The sequence below is a fragment of the Vanessa atalanta genome, chromosome 19 (assembly GCF_905147765.1).
Source record: "Vanessa atalanta chromosome 19, ilVanAtal1.2, whole genome shotgun sequence".
In the NCBI taxonomy this organism is placed as follows: domain Eukaryota; kingdom Metazoa; phylum Arthropoda; class Insecta; order Lepidoptera; family Nymphalidae; genus Vanessa; species Vanessa atalanta.
This window is the reverse complement of record NC_061889.1, coordinates 2,464,952-2,483,542: the sequence shown is the minus strand read 5'-3', so window position 1 is coordinate 2,483,542 and position 18,591 is coordinate 2,464,952. Positions and strand designations below refer to the sequence as shown.

General features: G+C 33.5%; 3 protein-coding genes across 3 annotated transcripts; 2 read left to right on the top strand and 1 right to left on the bottom strand.

Moving 5' to 3' along the window:
* The first annotated feature begins 1,148 nt into the window (after positions 1-1,148).
* On the top strand, positions 1,149-5,931 carry LOC125071544 (transcription initiation factor TFIID subunit 3). Its single transcript, XM_047681863.1, has 2 exons — positions 1,149-1,354; positions 1,508-5,931. Exon 2 carries the CDS (start codon positions 1,528-1,530, stop codon positions 5,062-5,064), a length of 3,537 nt encoding a protein of 1,178 aa, XP_047537819.1. The 5' UTR covers positions 1,149-1,354; positions 1,508-1,527; the 3' UTR covers positions 5,065-5,931.
* A 109-nt stretch (positions 5,932-6,040) lies between these two features.
* LOC125071545 (AFG3-like protein 2) lies at positions 6,041-9,090 on the bottom strand. The gene is made up of 2 exons (XM_047681864.1): positions 7,469-9,090; positions 6,041-6,977 (listed from the first exon to the last, which is right to left on the bottom strand). Exons 1-2 carry the CDS (start codon positions 8,919-8,921, stop codon positions 6,112-6,114), a joined length of 2,319 nt encoding a protein of 772 aa, XP_047537820.1. The 5' UTR covers positions 8,922-9,090; the 3' UTR covers positions 6,041-6,111.
* Positions 9,091-9,642: 552 nt separating this feature from the next.
* On the top strand, positions 9,643-15,147 carry LOC125071462 (serine/threonine-protein kinase 40-like). The gene is made up of 7 exons (XM_047681720.1): positions 9,643-10,326; positions 10,551-10,784; positions 11,655-11,787; positions 12,518-12,698; positions 13,048-13,141; positions 13,577-13,768; positions 14,553-15,147. The coding sequence occupies exons 1-7, from the start codon at positions 9,847-9,849 to the stop codon at positions 15,123-15,125; spliced, it is 1,887 nt and encodes a 628-aa protein (XP_047537676.1). The 5' UTR covers positions 9,643-9,846; the 3' UTR covers positions 15,126-15,147.
* Positions 15,148-18,591: the final 3,444 nt, after the last annotated feature.

Below are 18,591 nucleotides of genomic sequence, written 5' to 3'. Positions count from 1 at the left end.
TATTTATTAATAACATATTTTATTGATTATAACATATAATTTATTCTTAGTTAAAATTCTTGAATATTTACTTAAGAATTTTGTGTACGTACATTGTTAGTATCGTTATTGCCTGCCTACCGCTACCATTTTTTTACTTTACATTAGCAGCCTGTAAATTTCCCACTGCTGGGACAAGGCCTCCTCTCCCTCTCAGGAGAAGGTTTGGAGCATATTCCACCACGCTGCTCCAATGCGGGTTGGTGGAATACAAATGTGGAGAATTTCGTTGAAATTAGACACATGCAGGTTTCCTCACGGTGTTTTCCTACACCGCCGAATTATAAACACAAATTAAGCACATGAAAATTCAGTGGTACCTGCCTGGGTTTAAATCCGAAATCATCAGTTAAGATGCACGCGTTCTAACCACTGGGCCATCTCGGCTCACCGCTACCATATGTACCATGCGTAAGAAAAAACGAAGCCAGATTGACTAACGCCGTAACGCGTAACGTAACGAAGCGGCTTAACCTCCCTTATGAATCCCCTTCAAAAAGTTCTTTCTTGGGATTAAGTACCAATTTTAAACAAATTTTGTTTAGAGATTTAGATTCGTACAGTAGGAAATGCAGGGTTATTTGGGAAGTTAAAAATAAGTATTTAATAGTACTTTAAGGTAAAAGTGATTATGTAATACTAATTTGCATTGCATTGCTCTAATGAAATGTAATTAATTTAATTATTGCATGCACCAATCAAGAAAGTTATGACCATAACATTTTTATCTACTCATAATTTAAAAAAAACAATAAGAGAATCTATTTTATTTTAACACAATACATTTATTTAAAATAATATGTCGCCTATTGTAACCGATAGTACATTATATATATATATCCTATACACGTACATATGTGTATTTATACATTTAGTTATGTATTCAAGATAAATAATTCTCTTAAAAATAGATAGACATTTAATTATTAAAAGAATGAAACTATTAAAAGATTTGATTGTCATTTTTAGGCCTACATATTGTATTATTATAAATATAATTTAATTTTTCATAAAAAAATACATTATGTTTTTATTCATGAACGCATCGTTATTAGACCGCCATTTTATTTATTATTGCCTTGCAACACCTAACATTGACAACCCAAAATGCAATCATGGCGCACGGGGCACTGTGTTTGTAGAATGCTGAGAAGTTTTTACGTAAACACTTCGCTATTTTGCATTGTAATCCTTAAATCTGTTATAATAAATTATCCGTGACTTTTGAATATTGTAGCAAAGCATACATGTGTGTTCTAAACTTGAAGTTTCCACCTGTTTGCGATATCGTCTCTGTACTACTAGACACTTGCAGGTATGAAAATCATGAGATTTGCTGTTTTAGCTATCCTGTCGTATGTACAGATATCGGGATGTAAAGTGGATCTGTTTATTGTGGTCAGCAAATTGCACATACTTTATTTGAACGTTGTTTTATCGTATTCATTTATATATTCATTTGTTCCAGATAACTTTGTTGGTGTCATAATGTCAGAGGCGTACGCCCGTGAGATACTACGAAGGAATGTTGCGCAAATATGTCAAACTATAGGATGGAATGGTATAAACTCAACTCCACTCGATATTCTAGTTCATGTTTTGGAAAAATACATTTGCACATTGGGAACACAAGCTAACAGATACGCCGAACAATTCAATAGGACTGAACCAAATTTACATGACTTAGGGTTAGTGTTTCGTGATCTTCATATCCAATTACCGGACTTAGCAGAGTATACTCGCAGTGTACCACCTGTACTGCCACCTACCAAAACAGAAAGGTTTCCCAAACCGAAAGAGTCAAATTTAAATTTCTTGAAGCCTGGCAGTCATGAGGTTGTTACAAGACCCATGCATGTTCATGAACACTTACCTCCAATGTACCCTGAGAAAGAACGGGATACACCAGTGGTTGCAGGTACTGTTGAAATCCGTCAAAATGGTATCGACAACATTGACAGTAATGCAACATGTACAAGTCCTGAAATATCAGTCACAGATAGTCCAGAGAAGCCTAAAGACATATTTAAAAGACCAATCGATCCAGTTTCATTACCAAATAGTAAAAGACCAAGGTTACGATTGGAAGAAGAAGAAAGAACTAGGGAAATTAGTAGTGTCATGATGACAATGTCTGGTTTTCTTTCCCCGGCAAGGGAAGGTAAACTTCCTGAAGCTAGACCCCCCACAATTGTTTCTGAGAAACATCATGAAAAACACAAAGCAAACTCTCACCACTCCAATGCATCGAAAGTACCTATATTAGAAAAAGGTGATAAAAAATCTAAGAAAAATAAATTATTGAATGGTAAGATAATGAAAAGTAAACGAAAAGATAAAAGTCATAAAGGTGAAAGTAGTAAATCTAGGGATAGTAATAAATTGGAGAGGTTTCCACCAGGATATCCAATTAAAACTAAAGATGTACATCCAACACATCATAATCATGTTACAATGCCAGCGCCAAGACCTTTGCCACCACCAGCAAAGCCACCAATGGTGCCACCACCATCAATACCAACACCTGTAATTTCTGAACCTTTAAGGCCTGTTATTAAACAAGAACCAGTTGATTCACCTTCACCTGCACCTCGATCTTCAACTATACTTGGTGAGGATGCAATACCTGTACCAAGAAAAATACCTATTTCTAAATCTCCTCTTGTATCTAATTCTTTACCTGTAAATAAACAATCAACTTCCACAAATTCACTAATTCCAGAAGTAGAAATAAAGAAAGAAGTTATTGAAGAAGAAGAAAAGTTGGCTTCACAGCCAGATAGATCAAAAATAAATATATTTAAAAGAATATCGAACAAATCTAAAGAAGATAAGAGTGCTTTAGAGGTTTCTCCTGACAAACCACAAACACAATCTGATGCTATGATCTCAAGATTGCAAAATTCTGCACCTGAAAGTGAAAATATTAGAGTAAAAAGTGAAGAATTCATTATGAACAATAACAATAGTCCTGTAGATTTGTCAAAAGAAATAGATATAAGATCACATGAAATCATCAATATTGATGATGACTCAATGGACACACACCCTATTCCACCGTCTAGAGCTCTGCCTACTGAATCTAGACCAGTCGGCTTATCAATCAATAAGTCGCTGCAATTACCATATTCCAAAGAAGTAGCTAGTGTCAGTCCAAAAATGAAAAAAGAAAAGAAACATAAAGACAAAAAAGAGAAAGCCGCAAAATTAGAAGCAAAATTGAAGAAACAGCAACAGCAATTAGCATTTGAAATGGTACAAATGGCTGAGAAAAAGAAAATGAAACTGACAAATGAAAAGTCACCAAAATCGAGTAGGCCAAAGAATGAATCAAAGCTTCCACAGATGCCACCTGGATTCCCATTCTTTCCTGCAATGCCACAAGGACGTTTAATGCCAGGTCCAGGTTTGATTCCCGGAAGTGACTTTCTTGCAGGCTTAGCAAATAATCCGGCTTTAAGAGGTTTACAAAATCCTAATTTACTAAGTAATCCATTTGCTTTAGGAGCAGGAGGTCCAGGACTTATTCCAGGTCCTAGTTTCTTGCCGGGTGGTCTTGGTCCCGGTATGTCAAATCATCTAATGCCAATGGGTAATTTCCCTCATACATCTCGGTCGTCATCAGTGAAAATACCACCTATGCTTCGACGCCCTAGCTTGGAGGTAATACCTGTTGATAATGAAGAGGAAAGACTAATGCGCAAGTCTCCTATGATGGGTCGTGATAAAGATCGCCATGATAAGCACAAATCACCAACCATTCCAAATATTTTACAGAAACCAAAATCAAAATCTAGCAAAGATCATAAATCAAGTATATATAAAATGCCTCCCGTACAACCTGATATAACAATTGAGCTTAATCCTCCTAAAGTTGAACAAGTTCGACACGAACCGCCAAGAGAACCTCCTCAACCAGCACGATTGCCGTCGCCGGACCCAGAGGAGCCCGCACCAAATCCTGAACCTGACCCTATTCCTAATCCGCAACCTGTCAAAGTTATACCGCCTGTAATTCCTCAATCACGAGAAATCGATAATTTAGAAAAGAAAAAGGATAAATCACATAAAAAAGAAAAACGTGACAAAGATGGTGTAAAAATTAAAAAGAAAAAAGATAAAAAGGATAAAAATAAGGATAAGTCTGAAAAGAAAAAAGAAAAGGAGGACCGACAAGAAATAAAAGAAAAGATAAAAAAAGAAAAAAAGGATAAAAAGAAAGAAAAAGCAGTAGATGGTTTAGTACCTAAATTAACTCTTAAAATTGGTTCTTCCAACTCGAATTCGCCTATGCCTCCTAGTTCGCCAGATATATTTAAGTTAAACATAAAGCCCGTTGTAAAAAAAGAAGAAAGTTCATCTCCCATAAAGGATGAAGCTGTATCCCGCGAACATAGTCGGTCCCCAGAGTTAGCTCAAATTTCCGCACTGGTAACAAGACCGCCAAAACAAAAACATTCTAAGCATAATCACATAGCTGAGTCGGAAGCTCAATCATCTTCACCTCCTCTGGCTTCGCCACCAAGAAAAAATCGACCACCTTCAAGTCATTCAAAGTACAAGAGAATACTTTTCAAGCCTTTAGCAAAGAAAGGGCTGGGCGATAGCTATGAAGATGAATCCGCGTCCATTTCAGAGGAGCCAGTGACAATGGTTCCGGGCCAGGCGCCTGTGGCTGCGCCTGCGCCAGCGCCAGCGCCTACTCCTACGCCAATGCCTACGCCTGTAGATAAACCGAGTGGACCATTACCAACACCTTATTATCTGGATGAACAAGGTAATAAAATTTGGGTTTGTCCTGCTTGTGGTAGACCAGACAATGGCTCGCCCATGATTGGTTGTGATGGGTGTGACGGTTGGTACCACTGGATTTGTGTAGGCATTACGGAAGAACCAGGTGCAACGGAAGATTGGTTCTGTAAGTCATGTCGTGCTAAGCGTGCCGCTTTGGTATTGGCCGGCGTTGCCTCCGGCAAGAAGCGTGGTCGGAAACCAAAAGGAGAAAAAATCAGAGACTGTCATTGACTGTCGGACTTTTTGTTGTTACTGAGATTAGTTTTAATTTTTCCGTTCGATAGACGTGAATAAATGGATTGCGAATATTGTTAATGGATTATTGTTGAATGATATCATGCAGATACGTTTCATCATTTATAATGTTATATCATAGGCTAGAATTAAGTATAGATAATAATTGAATATTGACATAAAATGTTGAACATAAAATAGTATAGGTACATGTATTAATTACCATAATTTTAATTATTTTGTTAAATTTCTTATTTCTCGTTCGCTCGGTTAGATCAAGTTTAATGAGAATGCGGGCGTGTTGTACACATCTCGCATGTAAACATAGAGGTAATATAAGATTCTTTTTATATTGTACAAAAAACTGAATTTACTTAAGAAATTGGTGATGTATAAAGTAATGTAGTGAATATTTAAATAAACAGAAAGAAGGCTGGATGTAAGTTCAGCCAATATTTGAATATTTTCATATTATAATTTTAATATAACCCTGTTTTTTTTTGTTGAATTTGTTCCTTCTTATCTATGTACAGGGCTAGCACAATCTCGCATTACCCTCTTGCTCTAAGCGGATCATCAAAATCGCGCGCAGTCGAATATAAAATAGCGCGAAGGTGCTCGTCCTAACACGATAATTTACATGGAGACGGGAGGTAAATGTAAATTTTTTGATTTCAGCCAGTGGCCAATTAAATATATTGGTACTCGAAAATGTAGTAAATTATTTAAATCCTTCATGCGAAACAAAAACTACCATTTAACAGATTTTATTTATTTATAAAACAAGTGCATTGCATACAAAAAGCTGTTATCGGAGAAATGCAATAAGTATGTACTGATTAAATATTAATGTTTATTTTCGTATTTTTTTTTTTTACTTAACAAATGTCATTTTTATCTATTAAGAATATTTTTTACTGTATTAAGCCAAATATAAGTTTGTTCATCCTTTATTTAAACAAAAAGCCTTAAATCTTAAGGTAATATATTTATTTCACATAAACTGACTAAAAACTCAACAATCTATGTACTACATAAAATAGCTTAATTTTTACTAGGGCTTGCTCCTGATGGTATGCTATCCGGGGGTGGTGTGGAGGGTTGTTTCTCTTTATTCCAATCTTTTAACCCTTCAGGTAAGGTTGTATCTTCATCTAGTGAACCAGTACCTTCAACAAATTCTTCATAAGTACTCTTTTCTGGGAATGGCCTCGGACCTAAGAGTTCAATCATATCATCCCTGCTTAAGATTTCTTGTTTCAATAGCCTCTCAGCAACCTTTTCTATGTTTGCTTTATGTTTTGTTAACAAATCAGTTGTATGTTTATGTGCAGTATTTATCAAATCTCTGACTTCTGAATCAATCAACTCTGCGGTTTTTTCTGAGTATGGTTTATCAATGACCATTTCTCCTGGTTGTGGCATTTCGAAAGAGACATTACCTACTTTAGCATTCATACCATAATGAACTATTTGGGCGTATGCACTTTGAGTTATTTTTTTAAGGTCGTCTTGGGCGCCTGTTGTAATTCTACCAAAGAAAATCTCTTCACTGACTCGCCCACCAAGAGTCATGCACATTCTATCAAAAAGTTGTTCCTTGCTATATAGATACTGTTCTTTTGGTAGATATTGTGCATATCCAAGTCCCTTACCTCTTGGTATAATTGACACTTTTAGTAAGGGATCTGCATGTTGTAGGTACCAACCTGCAACTGCATGACCTGCCTCATGATAAGCAACAATCTTTCTTTCATCCGGTTGCAGTACGTTGGATTTCTTCTCCATACCTGCCACTACTCTTTCTATAGCTTGTTCGAAGTTCTTCATTGTAATGTCGTTAGCTAACTCTCTTGCAGCTATAAGCGCTGCTTCATTGCATACATTGGCTATGTCTGCACCGGTGAAACCTATAAATAGAAATTGTTAGAGATATTAATATTATGTTCGTATATTTGTTCTCTTATAACTTATTGTTAAAATAGTAAAATACATATTGATTTTTATTTTTAATTGAAATATATATTTCTTAATATTCATTAACTTCATAATAGATTATACTTGCTGGAATCTTATTGGAATTCTAATTAAATTCTTTTAGGTAAACCAGATTATAGGTAAGGTATGCAATATTATCCCACACAAAAAATTATATTCAATGACATATTCCTGTAAGAGCTTATTGGAGTTTTATCCTACTAATATAATTTACACCAGAGCCTTCAATTTTAAAATTTAAAGAAAAATTTAATAATTTATTTATAAATCTGATTTTGATAAAATATGCTTCAGCTTGGTGTTTTTTTTTTAAGTTGAAAATATACAAAATGGATTTCTTGCAATATAATACAATGGCAGTGGTGTGGAATCTATCAATACCTATAGTGGTATAAATACAAACCTGGAGTTAAGGCAGCCATTTTACGAGCCAAGTTATCTTTATTAATTGTGGTCTTTAAAGGTGACAGATGTACTTTGAAAATTGATGCTCTTCCTTTAATATCTGGAGCTGGTACAAAGATCTGTCTATCAAATCTACCCGGTCTTAGCAAGGCTTTATCCAAAATATCAACTCTGTTTGTAGCAGCTAAGACTACAACATTTGTTGTTGTGTTAAAGCCATCCATCTCAACAAGCAGTTGGTTTAGCGTATTTTCCTGTTCAGAATGACCACCAAAGCTTCGGCCACCCCTCTTTCTGCCCACAGCATCTATTTCATCAATAAAGAGAATGCAAGGTGCATGTTTACGGGCCATAGAAAACATGTCCCTTACTCTTGATGGACCTACTCCTACAAACATTTCCAAAAATTCAGAACCTGATACTGTGAGGAAAGGAACATTTGCTTCTCCTGCTGTAGCTTTAGCCAGTAAAGTTTTTCCAGTACCAGGAGGGCCAGTAAGTAAAGCTCCTTTAGGAATTTTTGCACCCAAGTCAATATATTGCTGTGGATTTTTTAAGAAATTAACAAATTCCATAATTTCTATTTTAGCTTCTTCACAACCAGCTACATCTTGGAATTTTACACCAATGTCAGTTGGATTGATAAGTTTTGCAGTAGACTCCATCACTCCACCAAAGAGACCTCCACCCTTTCGTCCACCCCGGCCCATCATATCAGCTGATCTTCTCATCATATATATTAAAAAACCAATAATTAGTAAGGTTGGCAACATTCCAGTTAAGCTTGCTGCTTCAACCTCAGTCTTGTAGATAACAGGAACAAAGTTAGGTGGTTCAATACTCATTTCAATTTGTGCATTTTCTAAATTTCTTTCAAATGAATCAACACTTCCAATTGCAAACCAGATGATCTTTCCTTCGAGAGCAGAACCTTGTAATCTTACCCGAACCCATTTCTTATTTATAACTTCTAATTTTTCGACAAGTCCTTTGTTAAGATATAAGTTAACAAAGTCACGCCAGCTAATTTCTCTATATCGAAGTTCAAAGTAAGCTATAGAAGCTAGTAAAGTTACAATTCCCATAGCCCCAAACATCATCCATTTTTCTCTATCTGGGCCTTCATAACCACTGCGACCTGAACCTCTTCCCCCTCCTGAAGAGCCAGAAAACATATTCATGTTCCATTTATCTTGAGGTGAGCTCGATTTAGGGCTAGGCGGCGTACTTTTCGACGGTGCGGGTGATGCATCTGTTTCAGGTTTTTTAGCTTGTTTTTGGCCACCCTCGGGCTGAAAATATTTTTCGAATCCCTTCGGAGGCTTTTTGCAAAATTCGTACCATTGATTCAATACAGAATCAAGAGCCGGAACACCAATGGGTTGAAATTTATGTCCATTGAAATGTAGTTTCGATAGTTGTGTTTGCGTAAGCCTAAGACCCTTCCACATACTGTTATTATGGTATTTATTATTTACAACTAATATTTTATTGAAATATTTCGCAATAAGATGGATTATTATGTCACAAAAACCGTCAGAAAGTACTTAAGTCTCCACAAAACATGGTTAAAAATATCTGTCAATACTGTTCAGATTGGTGTTGCTCATTGCACAAGAAAAAATATTATCTCGTAAGTCATACATACTGTCAAATATATTTTAGTATCTACATTTCTAACTTCATTTTTTACTCTTAGAGGTTTTAGTATTTTGTACGTGGAAATTATGTACAAATTATAAATTATCACCTTATTTATTGTAGAATGTGGACTTTATTTAACATTTTTAGTAATATTAACAATAAAACGTCTTTAAACTAAAAATAAAATAAAAATTCTTTTGAAACAAACTTAATGCTTGATTTTAAGTTATATGCCTGAGTTTAATATTAGAATATATTTTAAAATATAACAACATTAGTATATAATACAATTATTATTAAATATTAGTAGGTATGATTATTATACAATAGACGATATTTATAATTATAAATATTAAATTAGAATATGAAATAAAAATTAATAAATTTGAAAAGTTAGCATTTTATATTTATTTGTGACAACAATAAATATTATATCGTCTTTTTAAAACTTGATATAAATATAGATTAATCTATGGCTATTTATTAATTAATAATAAACATCTGCATTTAAATAATATAGAATAAAGATAAATTGGACATAAACGTAGTGATTCCATTCTCTTTGGTGGACATCTGTCCAAGTAAATAAAAGAATTAGATTTTCTCTTTTTACCGTTGGTATAATACAAAAAACAATGCTGTAACAAACGTCTTTTAAACTAACATTAATTTTGTGACTCAACAGTTTTGCAGTGCAAAGTTTTGTTAAGCTATTTTAATTTGTTATAAGTTATGGATCAAGAGAAGCCAGGGTGCAGTGTAAATCATGGAAAACGGACTCGACCTTTGTTACTGCAACCAAGTCCCAAGATTGCGAGAATATCAGCCTATGCAAGTTCAACGTCTAGCTCTGTGCTTAAAAATTCAAAAAAATTAGGTCCTAATTCGCCTAGGAAGACTAAATTGTCTTATAACAAAAGTGACGTACCAGCACTAGGGACACCTGTTCCCGACTATCATGTTCGAAAGGCTGGTCCTTATTTGTTAGGCCCCAAACTGGGGCCTAGTCCTGTTAAAAGTATAGTTCAGTGTTTAGCACGTAAAGAAAAGACTGATGATTATTACCAAATAAAAATCTTGACTCTTCGTAATGAAGGACAAGTTGAAACGCAAGATGATAGACAAGGGAAGATGCTTTTACATACGGAGTATTCATTATTATCACTTCTTAAGGATCAGGATGGTGTTATTCATCACCATGGGCTATTTAAGGTATACTCATCATTATTTAATTTATTATAATAAATTAAAATAGTATTTGTGTTTAGACAAGAGTATTTGTAATCATATAATTGTATCAAAATTATATTTTCATCAAAATTATAAATTTAAATGGACTCTAATAAAACTTTTAATGCAGTTGTATCTCTGATAGATGTTTTGTTTTATTCAATTAAATATTTACAATGTTATTCATAGTGAACTTAAATTTCCAGGATCATGCCTTAGATGAAGTACCAAATCCAAATGGCCCAGGATTTGTTTACACGGGTCGAGTTCGACAAAGACTTTTTTTAGTATTAGACAGTGTTAATGCACATCAGTTTAGCGAGAAAGGCAGTGAACTTATCAATCTTCAACAGTATGTTACGAAAGTGAAAAAAGTACCAGAGAAAGAAGCCATATTAATATTCTATGATATAGTCAGGGTTGTAGCTAATTTGCATAAGGTAAGGTTTTATTAATATTAATAATTACATAAGCAGCCCGTAAATGTCCCACTGCTGGGATAAAGGCCTCCTCTCCCTTTGAGGAGAAGGTTTGGAGCATATTCCACCACGCTGCTCCAATGTGGGTTGGCTGAATACACATGTGGCTGAATTTCGTTGAAATTAGACACATGCAGGTTTCCTCACGATGTTTTCCTTCACCGCCGAGCACGAGATGAATTATAAACACAAATTAAGCACATGAAATTTAAGTGGTGCCTGCCTGGGCTTTGAACCCGAAATCATCGGTTAAGATGCACGCGTTCTAACCACTGGGCCATCTCGGCTTATTAATAATTATTATACATAAAAATAACAACCTGTACATGGCCCACCATTGTTCAAAGGTCTTCTCTCTCCTTATAGTGCTTAGAGCATACCACCGTTTTACTCAAGTGAGTTAGTGTTAGGATAGGCATACATTACGTTTAGTAGAATATCATCTGGAATAATATGTATGTTTCCACAAATTGTATTCCTTGTAACAATATATGTATGAAGCTGAATGTGTAATTATAAGTCAATGAAGTAAATTTAAGTAAGATGTGGAAATGTTATATTAACGAATTTAATTCTCCTGCCATTTTTAGTAGTCTGATTTATAGATCTCCAAAATGTGTGAAAATTCTAGCACCTATCTATCTTTTATAGATAAGTCACAGTAAACAATTTTAATGTTTAAAAGAATTGACAAATTTAATTTATCATTTATTGAAGTTAGTTTAATTTGATTCTGACATGAAAAATGTTGGTTACATACAACTTAGCCCATTATGAGGTCAATAGTTAGTTTAAATATAAAGATATTTATGACATTATTTAATATTTCAGAGAAACATAGTGCACAGAGACTTAAAACTTGGCAATATAGTGTTGAATCAGCGAACAGGGCGAGTAGTTATAACAAATTTCTGTCTTGGAACACATTTAGGCAGTGACAGGGATCTTTTGAAAGACCAAAGAGGTAAGACTACATACTAATAAAATATATATTTTATACTATGATTTTTAATTAAAATATTTATTAGATATTAATTTTAACGTTCACTGAGCATAGAGTGTCATATATATATATTTTTTTTTATTGTGTACATATACATTATAACATTAGATGGACAAGATCCATCTGAATTTTGATTAATCCATGAAAATTGGGGCATAACTATAAGTGTTTTGTCATGTAAGTAGTAGATTTATATACTATCCACTTTGTTGCAACTCACCACTAGCTTAGATGGCGCTGAGGTGTACCGTATTAAGTTAATATATTAACTTTTATACCATTTAATCAAGTATATTCAGCATGTCTGTTAGTATAAATATGCAAACGGAACATTGTCTCCCAGGTTATGCTATGTATTTACAGTATGAGTAAAGTATATATGTAGTCATAAGGTCTAGTAAAATATAATTTGGGACATAGTGGGGGCATATTTTCATTAAATCCAACATAATGACCCTTGAGCCATAGTATTGCTGTTGCGTTTTTCTTAGTAAACAATATTAGATACAAAAAGTTAACTTTTAATAAAGTAATCTGAAACAACAACAAACAACTTATAATTGAACAGGCACATTTGCTGGCTCTAACAGTCGCGTTCAAGTTTGACTTCGCTATGACGTCACAGTTGCCTTTGTTAGTGGAGCTCGTTTCTCTAACATATATAATATATATTTTAATCTTTTCATTAAAGGTTCCCCAGCATACATATCACCAGATGTTTTGATGTGTAAACCTTACCTCGGTAAACCATCTGACATGTGGGCTCTCGGCGTGGTCCTATACACTATGTTATATGGCCAATTTCCATTCTGCGATACGAGTCTGGCGCAGTTGTTTAGTCGCATACAAGCTGCAAATTATAATATACCACCGTAAGTAAAATACTGTATAATTATGCTATAGGTACATTATATTTGCATGGCATTAGTAATATTTGAAACATTGCAATTCGTGACGAAAATTCTTCTAGAACTCGTGTATCTCCAGCATCACCATTAAAAAATAGCCTTATTTTTCGTTTGGTTGCTATTGAGGAGCTTTGTATTATCAATATATATACAAAATAATAGAGAATAATGAATGAAAATAAAGAAAAAAATCATAATACATACTAATGTATCCTTTTCTCAAATTTTCAACTTAAACTCAAAACTCAAAATAATGGGCGAATACTATTAAAAATATATAAATGTAATAATATCTATAATGTATTTTTTTAAGGGACGGCAACTCTGTACAAGTGTCTGACAACACAGTATTTTTAATTCAAAGGCTGCTTGTCAAAGATCCTAAACACAGACTATTAGCAGATCAGGTAATTTATACAAATTTATTAAAAAAATATTTTATTTAAGTAGATAGACTGATTGATAAATGTGCCACCTTATGGTAAGTGGACCCCACTTACCCTCATTTATATAATGGCACTGTTAGAAATATTGACCATTCCTTACATTGTCAATGCATCACCAACCTAAGATAGATAAGGGACATAGCTCTAGTGGCTGTAATTAAACTGACTCACTCTATTATAATAATACTAAGAATTGCTGTTTGGCAGTAGAATATATAATGAGGGGGGTGAGGTACCTACCCAGGTAGGCTTGCACAAAACACCATAAAGTTTATTTCATGATTTTTAACATCCATTAATTTATTTGAGTTTCAGTCTTCCCATATCTTACTTATTATTGTTCAAGTAACACTTGTATAATGATACTAATATTTGTATTATGTGTATTTGTTGTAGGTTTTAGACCAATTGTCAAGTATAATAGCGAGCTACGTTGTTATACCGAATCCACCTGAAGATTTACAAGTTGTACCTGACATTCCACTGGACGAAGAGAAAGAGAAACCTGCGAATGGTGGATCGAGTGAAATAGATAGAAAACCATTCCTAACAATACCGGAGAGTGGGGAGAGAACGCCTAATTCTAATGTGAGTTTTTAGATAAACCATAGTTAGTTAAATAGTGATTTGTCTCTTTCTGTTATAAGTAATTTGACATATGAGAGAAGAAGAAGAGCATTATACAACTACTCTACTGGCTCGTTGGCTTAGGGTCTAGTTTATAAATCCATCCAATAACCAATTCAGCCAAAATAATTTTCTTGGGTTGTTTTTTACAAATTACTCAGTGACCACCAGGAATCTAGAAGTTGGTAGTGTTTACATTTCCATGCTTTGGAAAGTATATAACAGACATAGGTTCGGTGCCTACGTCGAATTGTATTATTAGAGTGAGGGAATTGATAGTGCACAAGTATTTGCTCCAACACTTGTGCACTTTTCTAAGTTATGTGTAGGATGCTCAGTCGACCATGAGAATGGCCGCCTGTACTGTTGGATCCAATTGTCAAATTTATCTAAAATTGGACTTTGAGCATTGGCCTGCAGTCGAGTCATTTTTTTACAATGTTGGTAAAATTAATTTGTTTATATGCAAGTGTGTAATATAAGTTTGAGTGTGAGTTCTATTGATACGAGCAGAGTGTTTATGTAGGCACACACACACTAAGTTAAACGCCAGAAGAAATTCATACTCTACTGGAAATATACTCTACTACATGTTGAGGACTTCAAATAGCAAAGAAGTCGACTTGAGACTAACGCTTAGTATGGGCTTCCTTCGTCTTCCTGGATTTAATTCACTATATGTTCAGTTTTTAATTTGAATTTGTCAGTTTTCGAGTGTCTATTGTATCTAAAATATATTTTTCAGGACGAGCTTGGAGTGTTCTGCGTACCCCTTCCCGACTTCCTAGCTCTAAACTTTCCATCGCCGACCAGAGTGACGCAAAGCAGTATACTCGTCCATCCGACGACACCAGTTGAATCGACCAATCAGACGCAACGGCAAATAACCGTGCAGAGAATTGGTCGAGACGCAAGACCGTTACTTCCATGCGAAATAGCAAGATACCAGCACATGTTCACACCGAATCAACGTCCAGAAGCTTCTAGAAGATCCGAAGTTCAGAACTTCGTTCCGGAAACGAGGAGCGATCGTCCGGAAAGTTCTAGATTAAGAACGTTAGCTCAGAGGATACCTAGATTGAATGCAGTAGCGTCAACGTCTAATCCAGATTTCAGAGTTATACCCTGGTCTGAGAGATCTAGACTGCAGATGGATAGATTAGACCAGGATTACGTTTTAAGATTGCCTGTTCTAGATATTTCTAGAATGCCTAGTAATAGAATTATGAATCCAGCCCCGATACATACAGTGAATCCTGAAGCAGTTGTAAATAATCCAAGACCACCTGCGGACAATTCAGAACTTGAGTATAATTGAAATAATAAACAATCACAATATATATAAATATATATAGGATATATATAGGATAAAATGTAGTGTATTATATGCGCTATTTCTGCTTTATGGATAGATTTAATTTTTAAATAAAAGAAATTAATACAATGGCCTTGGGAACATAAAGAAATGGTAGTTTGTATAGTATTTTTTTAGAAATGACATTTGCATAAATATTGTTGAACTTAAATGTTCAAATATTCATTTCTTGTTTTAAATTTCAATGTTATTTTGATATACTAATTGTCATGGCAACACTTAATAACTTCAACTTGAATTGCTACGGTATAATCTAGCAGCAAGTTACAACAATGAGGTTTTGTATATCATTTGACTAAATTATATGTGTGATTGTTCAATAGGACAGATTTATTAGTTATATGTATATGTTCAACAAAAAGAGAAAAAAAAATGATTGGCAATTTTGTTCTACAACTGCAGCGATATTGTAAATATGATTAGTGCATTAAAAAAGTTTTAGAGAAAACATTATTCGAATTAAATAAATCTCAATATCATTTATTGAAAATTTACGAAAACTCTCCTAACATAAAAGACAGATTGAAATCCTAAGATCCACAGATTAACGATTTTATTATCTGTGTATGGTCTGGTCAAAATCGATTAACAAACTTGGTTTCGTTTGGGATTTTTGATATTTAATTTGAAATTCAGCTATATGTGTATTTCCTAAAACACATGGAGCAGCGTTGTGAAATAAGGTCCAAACCTTCTCGTCAAAGAGGTCTTAACCCAGCCTTGGAAAATTTATAGGCGTTACTTTTTTTACTTTTTAACTAAGAGTTGTACCAATTTACAGCTTATACGCGAATTATTGTAAATATGCTACTATTTTTTGTCTGTTTTGACCGGACAATGTAATGTGGACCAAAAATAAAACGATTTTATTAATATTGCCATTTTACATGATTTGTTTTTGAATACAAATTCGCTAAATATAGGCATGGGAAGTCTTATGCCGGGTCTCCTTTATTTAAGGAATCGATGTTGTTTGTGTTACGAGTAAGAATAATTTTATGACAACCATTCTTTTACCCATCGCCTTCTTTTTATGTTTTTGCTCAACGTTATAATTTTTTTTATAATATAACTTTTTATCTCTAGTAATTCATAATTGATAGAATTCACTGACGTTTCAATGAGCTTGTAATCGAAGGTCTCGTTTGATGTAGTCCACTAAAAGTAATCACTTGTATGCCTCGAAGAGCACGTAAAGTCGTTTGCCCCACACTTACTCACTTTGGGTTCGCGTTGAACACAATCATGCATCGCTATCACTCCTGCGCAGCTGTCTCCGTCTAGAATAGCCTCCGTAGCAATCATCCGGGATGTTATGGACGTGTATTTTCGGATCTGGATATGGATATATGAATAAAATTTCACCGGTTTCAGATACGTTTACGGATACGAAATTATTTCCGAATATCCTATAGTTTCGGATAGTTTCAGTTACATATAAAATTATTTAGAAATTGTGAAAGAAAAAAATTACAAGATTTGAATTTAACTTTATTAGTAGGCTAATATTTAGTATTAGGTATAACCGATAAAAAAAAACAAATAGCTTTAAAATACATTTAGCTACTCTCTTTAGTATAGTGCTTAGTAAGTATAACACTATACAAAAACAAGATAGTAATATACATATTTTTTATTGCTTTCGGTTACGGAGCACCATAACATCCCCGAATCAACATCGGAAATTTGAGAGCTGCCAATGTTAAAAAAAAATCCTATGAATTTATGGTTTTCATTTAGTGTAGACGTGTATTGAATACGTTTTGATAGTTTATAAAAACAGATTATTTTACCTCTTAATTATAAATAGTTGAAACACTTTTAATTACTTTTACGACTATTGTACATACATACATATAACGCTTGTATGAACAATATAATACGTTATTATAGTAAGGAATTGAGATATATTGGAGACAAAATAGGAAAACGGCGAATGTCTGGCGAAAGTTATTAATAATTTACTAAAAAGTTATTTTTACCTTGGGCACAAAAAAAACGACGAAATAAAAATAAAAAAATTAAACATGATCAATGTACTCTTAAATATCGTTTAGATCGGTACTGTTCAGCCTCCAGGGTTATTTTTTACTACGGAATACTAAAATAATAAGTAGACTAAACTAGGTACAAAAATATATGGGCACAACTACAGAATCGCTCACGACTCGCTTGGAACGATTTCATTTTTCAGGACGTTTTTATTTGTTTTTTTTTTTTTAATTTTGTGTAATTTGAGTGTGATATTTGCTATTGCATTGAGCTCAAATTATTTACGAAATCCTTCATATGTATATTACAATCATCAAGCCGTTTACTGCATTGTGTTTATTTTTCACACATTAAATTAGTTTTCAACATAAATGTATTTTACATATTTATAAAATTGATTACTTAAAGCTGTCGTCCATTACTGTAATAATAGTTGTTTTAAGAACAAAATATAAGATAATTTAAGTTTCTTTTTAATTAATTAGCGTATATTTGTGAAAATATTTCGTTAGGTAGACATTTTAATTGTTTAAACTGTCAAAAAAATTCAATATATATTTCCCGCCAATTTTTAAGTGACATTTGAATCGGATGAATGTTTTACATTTTTTTGTAAGTTCTGTTGTTTATTTTTTATATTATGTAATGAACTGATTTTAGATACTTCGATTTTTTTGTTACGTATTCAATGTCGGTGTTTTAAAGTATTATAAGTAGGCAATTTTGTTATCTGTTAGATACATCGTGGTATGTAGACTAATAAAGATGTATTTTAAAAATATAATTGTTTTATTTCCCGTATCGTTTCTTTTCTGTAGTGGATTATATTGATAACTACAAATCCATAACGGTACGGACGGTACGGGCTTGCCAATGCAAATGTCCATGCGAATGCGTCTTGCAGATGTCCATGGGCGATGGTAGTCGCTTTCCATGCAGGCAATTGTCAAAAAATACTTATATTGGAAAAGAAAAGATTATACTGGAAGACGCAGATTCTTACCAAAGTGACGAGAAATTTATTGCAGTAGAATGATAATTTTAATTAAATTAGGACATCTTCTCCTTTAAAATACAAACGCAATTATGATTTATTTTACAGCAAGAAATATAAATTACAAAAGCGGTCTTATCGCTTTAATAGCGATTTCTGCCAAACGAGCTTTGGGTACAGGATTTGTAATTGAAGTTGCGGTGAAGAGACCACATAAAATAATTAAAATAAATAACATTATAATTTAAGCTATACATACGCTACATAATATAATGCTCAAAAAAATATATATAATATTAATATTAACAATAAATTTAATGCAATCACATTTTCAGAAAACGATAGATTTACTAACGAATTACGAACAAATTTAAGAACACGATATATGGTATTTATTTTCATTGGGTAAAATTAAAAGTTAAA